The 8,778-nt window shown below is 48.8% G+C and overlaps 1 protein-coding gene across 1 annotated transcript in view; it reads right to left on the bottom strand.

Annotated features, from left to right (window-relative positions):
• The window catches only part of LOC123186330 (BTB/POZ and MATH domain-containing protein 2-like), a 28,015-nt gene that overhangs the window by 17,306 nt on the left and 1,931 nt on the right, over nucleotides 1-8,778 (bottom strand). The window contains exons 3-4 of the mRNA XM_044598110.1: nucleotides 6,971-6,983; nucleotides 766-783 (exon numbers count right to left, since the gene is read on the bottom strand). Of these exons, the coding sequence (XP_044454045.1) occupies nucleotides 766-783; nucleotides 6,971-6,983 (31 nt within the window). The remainder of the gene's footprint in view (nucleotides 1-765; nucleotides 784-6,970; nucleotides 6,984-8,778) is intronic.

The raw sequence follows: 8,778 nt of genomic DNA, 5'->3' as shown, positions 1-8,778 counted from the left end.
CTCTTGAGGAAGAGCGTGGTCTTCGTTTGGCTCTTGAGGAGTCACACAACGTTGATCATGCTAAGTTAAAGAAAGATTATGATCATGCCCTCATTGTTTCTCGTGTGCTAAATTCTGAGAAGGCCAAACTCGGGGTTGATCTTGCTAGACTCAAAGAGGAGTTTGATATACTTGACAAGGCCCACAAGGCCTTGAAGGGTATTCACGCTAGTCTCAAGGAGTCTCATGATCAACTCCAAGTGAAGCTAACTAAGGAGAAAGCAACTTTTCCTCATATGGTTTTAATTGATAATGCAAATGCTACTAATCCGTGTTGTGAGCATATACATCTTGTTGAGGAAAATGCTAAGTTGAAGGAGCAACTTGAGAGAGGTCTTGCGACTTGCATACAAGGCAAGAAGAACCTCAACGATCTCTTGATCAACCAAAAGGGAGGTGTGGCCAAGGAAGGGGTTGGGTACGTGCCCGACTCCAAGAAGAAGAAGAAGAATGACAAGACCAAACGACCTCCTCCCCTCATGCAAACCTTTGTGAGGGAGGGAGAGAGTGCCCCCGAGGAGAAGAAGAAGAACAATGTCAAGAAGGGCAATGTCACCCCTCCCAACAAAGCCGGCGATTTTAATCCTTCTTATGTGTTATGCCGTGCTAGTGATGGGCATGTTTATGCCAAATTTGTTGGTTCTCTTCATGAGTACATTGAATGGTCTATTTGGGTTCCTAAGACCCTTGTTACTAACATCAAAGGACCCATTACAAAATGGGTACCTAAAACCAAGCATTGATCTCTTGTAGGTGTTTGCTTCCAGTGGTGGATCATGGTTGCTCGATAGCGGAGCTACAAATCATATGACCGGAAGCAAGGACTTGGTGGTGGACATGCACAAAGTTCCATCTATGCCCACCAATGTCGAGTGGGGTGACGCCTCATCCTCTAAGGTATTGGGACTTGGCAAGGTGGTCATCTCTCATGATCTCACGATCGAGAAGGTCATGCTTGTTGAGTCCCTTGCATACAATTTACTTTCCGTTCGTCAACTTGCAATCATGGGCTTTGCCACTTTCTTTGACATCGATACCGTGGCCCTCTTGTGGAGCAAGACTCTTAAAGTAGCTTTTGTTGGGCATGTCGAGAACGGTCTATATGTGATTAACTTTTCGGAGCGACCCACTAAGACCGCGACATGCCTAATGGCTAAAGTTGATGTGGGATGGCTTTGGCATCGCCGTTTAGCCCATGTCAATATGAGATCTTTGCAAAGTCTCCTCAAGGGGGACCATGTCCGTGGACTAACGGATGTTAGTTTTGTTAAAGATCGTGCTTGCAGTGCCTGTATCGAAGGAAAGCTACATGAGAAGGCTCACCTTCCCACGACTATCATTTACTCAAAGAGGCCCTTGGAGCTCCTTCACATGGATCTTTTTGGGCCCCCATCCTTCGATAGTCTTGGAGGTAGGAAGTATTGCTTGGTGATTTTGGATGACTACTCAAGGTACACGTGGGTGTATTTCTTCAAGAGGAAGAGCGAGACCCAACAAACCGTCATTGACTTTGCAAATGAAGCACAACGTCAACACAATGCAAAGATCTTGACAATAAGAAGTGACAACGGCACCGAGTTCAAGAACTACACCTTGGATGAATTTCTTAGTGATGAGAGAATCAAGCATCAATATTCCGCACCATACACCCCTTAACAAAACGGTGTTGCGGAGAGGAAGAACCGGACGTTGATGGATGCGGCAAGGACCATGATGGCGGAGTTCAAGTCTCCATACAACTTTTGGGCCGAAGCCATCAACACCGCATGTCATGCATCCAATCGGCTCTACCTCCACAAGGGCTTGAACAAGACTCCATATGAGATACTCACCGATAACAAGCCCAACCTCAAGTACTTCCGAGTATTCGGGTGTAAGTGTTTCATTCTCAAGAAAGGTGTTCGGTTGTCTAAATTTGAGGCTAGAGCTTATGAGGGCATATTTGTTGGTTATGCTACAAACTCTCATGCTTACCTTGTCCTCAATAAATCCACGGGGCTTATTGAGGAGACGTGTAACGTGGAGTTTGATGAGAATAATGGCTCCCAAGTGGAGCAAAGTGGCACTTGTGATGTAGGTGATGAAATTCCTCCTCAAGCCATAAGAAGAATGGGTGTTGGTTTCATCCTACCCATTGAGGAACCCCTTGTGGCCGAAGGAGAAGGACAATGCTCCACTCAAGTGGATCCATCACCAACCCAAGGCCCACATGCTTCCGAAGAACAAAGTGAAGGCCCTCAACCTCATGAACAAGACCAAGGGCAAGATCATACTCAAGACGGTGTTGACACACCAAGTGACGCCCAAGGTCAAGTTCTCTCCCCCGAGCAAGTTCAAGATCAAGAACAAGTTCATGACAGTGCTCAAGATGATCAAGTAACCGCTCCTCAACTCACCACCAAGGAGGAATTAGAGCGTCGTGCCGCCAAGGTTGCTTCCAAGCTCTCCACCAAGGATCATCTCATGACGAATGTGCTTGGAAGCTTAAGAAAGGGGGTAAGCACTCATAGACAATTAGCAAATTATTGTGAGCATCACGCGTTTGTCTCTTGTGTGGAACCCCACAAGGTCTATGAGGCGCTAGAAGATCCGGATTGGCTCAATGCCATGCACGAAGAACTCAACAACTTCGAGCACAACAAAGTGTGGAGATTGGTGCCAAGGCCAATGGGGAACCACAATGTCATTGGAACCAAGTGGATATTCAAGAACAAGCAAGATTCCCATGGGATTATCATTCGCAACAAGGCTCGTTTGGTAGCACAAGGCTACTCCCAAGTCGAGGGTATCGACTACGGTGAAACCTTTGCTCCCGTTGCTCGTCTTGAATCCATTCGCATGTTGATTGTATATGCTTCTCATCATAACTTTAAGTACAACAAATGGATGTGAAGAGTGCTTTTCTTAATGGTCCCATTAATGAATTGGTTTACGTCAAGCAACCCCCCGGGTTCGAGGATCCCTACTTTCCCGATCATGTGTATCAACTCGATAAGGCACTCTATGGCCTTAAACAAGCCCCACGTGCGTGGTATGACCACCTTACCGAGTTGTTACAAGACCGTGGTTTTGAAGTTGGGCTAATCGACCCCACTCTTTTTACTAAGAAGGTCAAAGGGGAGTTGTTTGTGTGCCAATTATATGTTGATGATATTATCTTTGGTTCTCCTAACAAAGCTTTCAATGAGGAATTTGCCGCTCTCATGACCTCAAAGTTCGAGATGTCCTCCATGGGAGAGTTGAAGTTCTTTCTAGGGTTCAAAGTGAAGCAAAGAAGAGAAGGAACCTTCATCAATCAATCCAAATACACTCAAGACATGCTCAAGAGATTCAAGCTAAGTGACGTCAAGTCGGATGCCCACCAAGTGCCAACTTGACTTAGATCCCAATGGTAAAGTGATGGATCAAAAGGTATATCGTTCCATGATTGGATCCTTGCTTTACCTTTGTGCATCTAGACCGGACATCATGTTGAGTGTGGGAATTTGTGCACGGTTTCAAGCCGCACCTAAGGAAAGTCACTATGTGGCGGTCAAACGAATCTTTCGATATTTGGCTCATACCCCAAACTTTGGCTTATGGTACCCAAGAGGATCAAACTTCAAGATTGTAGGGTACTCAGATTCCGATTGGGCGGGAGACAAAGTGGATAGGAAGTCCACTTCCGGAGGGTGCCAATTCCTTGGTTACTCTTTGGTAAGTTGGTCTTCCAAAAAGCAAAGTTGTGTGTCTCTCTCGTCCACTGAGGCGAGTATGTTGCCGCCGGTAGTTGTTGTGCACAACTTCTATGGATGAGGCAAACTTTAAAGGATTACGGTGTCACTTGTGACAAAGTGCCTCTTTGGTGTGACAATGAAAGTGCCATCAAGATTTCTCTCAACCCAGTGCAACACTTCAAGACGAAGCATATTGAGATTCGGTATCACTTCATCCGGGATCACATTAGGCGAGGAGAGATCGAGCTCAACTATGTCAACACTCATGACAACCTTGCAGATATTTTCACGAAGCCCTTGGATGAAGCAAGATTTCCCGAGTTAAGGCATGAGCTAAATATCATTAATTCGAGCAATGTGGCTTGAACTTGTGCACACCCTACCACGCTCAATTTGTTGTCTAGTTTAGGTGTAGCCATGGACATAGGGGGAGTGTTGTTCTCTCAATGAACTCTCCCCCCCCCCATTATGCATAAATTGATCAAGTCTTTCACTTTAGCCATTGTTGATGGCACTTGTGCTTCAAAGACGAGTTTTGGTCATGGGCCCAAGGTTAAAATCTCCGCGGTGCCATACCTTTTGACTCAAACATAGGTGGCCTCGGCCACCGCCCTCTTTTGAAGAGGTGTGTCTTGGTCTCTTGCTGTTTTTGTCGTTTCATCGAGCTAAAGCCATGTTTGTTTAGTTGCCGTGGCGTGTTGGGCGGTACTACCGCTGGTGGTGCGCGGTACTACCGCTCGTAAGCGGTACTACTGCCCCCCAGCACGGTACTACCGCCGGGGGACGAGAACAAGGGGTTAAGTCGGGGCAGGGGGAGGTTTCTTCTCCCCCATACCCATTCACTTCGCCCCTCTTTTCTCTTCCTCTCTCCAGCCTCCACTCGCCGCGGGAGGGCTCCGGCGGATCTCCGTCTCCGGGGCGTCCCTCTCCATTTTCTTTGGTGGAGTCGATCCCCACCTCGTCCTCTTGCCATGGATGCCGGTATTGCCCCCGTTCCTTCTTTCGTTTTGTCTCTTTTTCAGTTCTTGTTTCTTAGGGGCAATGGTGGTTGCATCTCTAGATTTTTGGCTAAATCTAGGCTTGAGTTGGTTGAAGAAGGCAACTAGACTATCTCGATTAGAGTTTGGTAGGATTATTTTTGAATTTGGTAGGCCGGTAGTGCCGGATCTGACCACGGTAGTAGGAACCCGCTGTTTCACCGCCTCGTGCTATAAGAAACTGTTGTTTCTCCGCCTCAAGCAGTACTACCGCTCTCTTTGGAGCAGTACTACCGCTTGACCTAGAGCGGTACTACCGCTCCCTTTGGGGTGGTACTACCGCTTGGGGGCGGTACTACCGCGGGCAAGTCACGGTACTACCGCTGCATGCCAATTTCCATCATTTTTCTGCCTTACCTTGATCTTTTTGCTGAGTTTGTTGGCTTATGCTCGTTCTTTCTAGTTGTTTTGCGTGTTCTTGTGTTTGGCTCCAGGTGATGACCTTTCCAAGCAGCAAGGTCGTCGTATCAACCCGGGGCGTGCCACATCAAAACGCTACCGCACCTCAGAGCCAGCCGGTGGTTCCTCGAGCACCCAACCACCTCCAGCAAGTGCATCTGCAAGTGTTCCTCCACCTCCTCGGCAATCGAAGCGAGCCGCCAACAAGCCAAAAGGGAAGACTGTGACTGAGATGGCCAACAAGGATTTTTGGGAGAAGCGTTGCCGCAACCCCTATGCGGTGGACCAAGAACCCACTTTGGTCAACCGCCCATTCTGGAACCGTTTTCAGTTTGCCATCTACTTTGATGTGATCAAGGCCAAGAAGAATCTTTTTGTTGATGTTCGCTCCATTGACACTGATGCTATGGAGAAGGACCCAGAGTACTTTGGCGAAGCCCTTCAGATGTGCACTCAGTTGAACATTCTCAGGATCATGCAATTCAACAAGGATTTCGATGCGGATTTGGTGGCTCAATTCTATGCCACCGTCCATCTTGGGACAGATGTCGATAGGACTCTGACATGGATGACCAATGGCAAGCTGCTTTCCGTCAAGTGGCAGGCGTTCATGGGGTTACTTGATGTGGTGGATAACGGGCTTGAGACTCCTGTCGGTTTCTGTCCTCACCGCAATGCTACATCCACCCACAAGCAAGCCCTTTGGCCCTACTGCACTGTGAAGGTTCACCCAGTAACTGAGAAGAAGACCTATGAGATGTCTCCATATCTGGACATTCTTCATCGCATATTCTGTGAGACTCTCTTCCGCCGGATCGGGAATCTGGATATGGTCCACTCTTACCTCGTGGACATGCTCCTTTTCTGTCAGCATGAGAAGGAAGCAAGCACTGGAGAGAGCCTGGATATCTCTCATGTCATGTGGTCTAAACTTCTATCTGCCGTGTCTGAGCGCAAGTGTCCTATCTATGGTCCATTCATCATGAGGCTCATTGAGAGGGCCTGGGCACAGACTTATCCCAGAGTGCTGCTAGAGACTGGAGACTTGGTTTCTCATGAGATCAAGCGTCTGAGGAAGAAGGACAACTGGACAGCGCCTCACACAGGGGGTCCATCTGCTACTGCTGTCACAGGGGGTCCGTCTGCTGCCGCTGCTGCCATGGGGACCGAGGGTGAGGCTGCTACTGATGCTCATGAGGAGAACTTTGGCCCCTCTAGTGCAGAACCGTCGTGGGCACAGAAGCTTAAGCGCAAGATGAAGAAGCTTTTCTGCATGGAGTCTCATGGTCAGTACATGACTCATGTGGCGGAGAAGCATGCTAGGATGCGCCACAAGGAGCTCATGCGTCAGATGGGAGCAACAGTTGCCAGTGGGTCTGAGGGTCAGATCACTGAAGAGGAGGACTGGATTCATCAGAATTGCCACTGGACCGACTCCGATGCCGAGCAGTTTTCGACCCACGATGAAGATGCAGAGATGTGATGTTCGAGATCTTCCTTCTCCCATCACCTGGAGTCGTAGTGTCACTCTATGCCCTTTTTGGTGTCTTGCTGCCAAAGGGGGAGAGAGTGTAGGGATTTGCTTCTTGTGTCGTGCTTTGAGTCGTCTTGTGGTTTCTTGTGTGTTCTCTCGGTGTCCTTCTTTGGTTTGGTTTGGTGTGAGACCTAAGTTCTAGACATATGGTGTGAGACATACGCTCCCTATCGCTACCTTATTACTTATGTCATTTCAGAGTATTGTAGTTTATTGTGAGATGCATGCTTGTCCTGTTTATTCACTTCTCTCATATATCTTGTGCTTAGTATTGTTGGACTATAAAATATAGGGGGAGTGTTGATCCGAATGTGTGTGTCGTGCCATCTCTTGGTGCACACATTCTGGGGGAGCCCGTCTATATTTTGTAGTTCTTAGCTTTCTTCATTTTATTTCTTTTCCTTGCGCAAATCCCTAGTTGTCATCAATCCACCAAAAAGGGGAGATTGTTACGGCATATCTCTCTCAAGGTAGTTTTGGTGATTGATGACAACATGTTTGCGGACTAATCTTGTGCTTTGAATAATTCACAGATTCTCCCCTGGCACGAGACGCCTTCTTCCCCTCGGAGTGTATTTCAAGACGGTGTAGCTCTTTCGTTTCTTTCTCGGTGGACTAGTTGCGTAGAGGGCACCGTACTATCAAGAGGGGGTCCGCTGGGGTTTTGCATGGGTCGAATCATCACGTACACATCAGCTTCTCACCCACCGAGCATTTCCTTTCCATTGAAGAGATCTCTCCTCTCTTCCTTGTCCTGTCTGGGTCAAAGTGGTAGTACCGCGCACCCAGCGGTAGTACCGCTGAGGAGCCAAGCGGTAGTACCGCTCCGCAGCGGTAGTACCGCCCATGGCTCCACAACAGTAGTACCGCTGGGGGCCTGGCACCTCCGCCTTGTCCTCAGCATCTTTGAGAGATTCCTTCTCTCTCTCGCGCGCGCCCCAGCGGTAGTACCGCACTGCCTGCGGTACTACGGCCGAAGGGTCACAAGCGGCAGTACCGCTCCACAGTGGTACTACCGCCCTTGACCCCACTGTCGTGGTACCGCTGGGCAGTCTGGCTCCTACCGCCTCGATTCGAGAGGTCTTTTTCTCGTGTCGGGTTTTGCGGCACAAATCACGGTTGTAGTGGCGGTAGTACCATTCCAAGAGCGGTAGTACCGCCCTACCACCACGATAGTACCACTTTTGGGTCCGTTCCCTACTAGTCTCCTCAGCGCGGCAGTACCGCTGGCTGGCGCGGCAGTACCGTCCTGGCGGTAGTACCGCCCCCTCTCAGCGGTAGTACCGCCCTGTGCGGGGCTGGTTGGTGGGGGGCAACGGGATTGTTGCCCTCATTATAAAAGGGAGTCCCCTTCTTCCTTCTCACCTACCTCTTCCTCCCCCAAGCTCCATTTATTGCTCAAGCTCCATTAAATACTCCAAGCTCCATTTTTGCCCGATCTATCTCTGTAGCCAATCAAACTTGTTGATTTGCTCAGGAGTGGTCGAAAAGGCTCCGATCTACACTTCCACCAAGGGATTTTCGATTCCCCCACTCATCCCTAGCGGATCTTGTTACTCTTGGGTGTTTGAGCACCCTAGATGGTTGAGGTCACCTCGGAGCCATATTCCATTGTGGTGAAGCTTCGTGGTCTTGTTGGGAGCCTCCGATTAAGTTGTGGAGATTGCCCCAACCTTGTTTGTAAAGGTTCGGCCGCCGCCTTCAAGGGCACCAATAGTGGAATCACGGCATCTCGCATTTGTGTGAGGGCGTGAGGATAATACGGTGGCCCTAGTGGCTTCTTGGGGAGCATTGTGCCTCCACACCGCTCCAACGGAGACGTACTTCCCCTCAAAAGGAAGGAACTTCGGTAGCACATCCTCGTCTTCACCGGATCCACTCTTGGTTATCTCTTACCTTTACTTGTGCAAGCTCTTTAGTGTTTCTTCCCTTGCTTGCTTGTATGCTTGTTGTTATTGCATCATATAGGTTGCTCACCTAGTTGCACATCTAGACAACCTACTTTGATGCACAGTTTAATTTGGTAAAGAAAAGCTAAAAATTGGTAGTTGCC

The sequence above is a fragment of the Triticum aestivum genome, chromosome 2A, assembly GCF_018294505.1.
Source record: "Triticum aestivum cultivar Chinese Spring chromosome 2A, IWGSC CS RefSeq v2.1, whole genome shotgun sequence".
NCBI classification, from domain to species: Eukaryota; Viridiplantae; Streptophyta; class Magnoliopsida; order Poales; family Poaceae; genus Triticum; species Triticum aestivum.
This window is presented reverse-complemented; position numbering and strand designations above follow the sequence as displayed.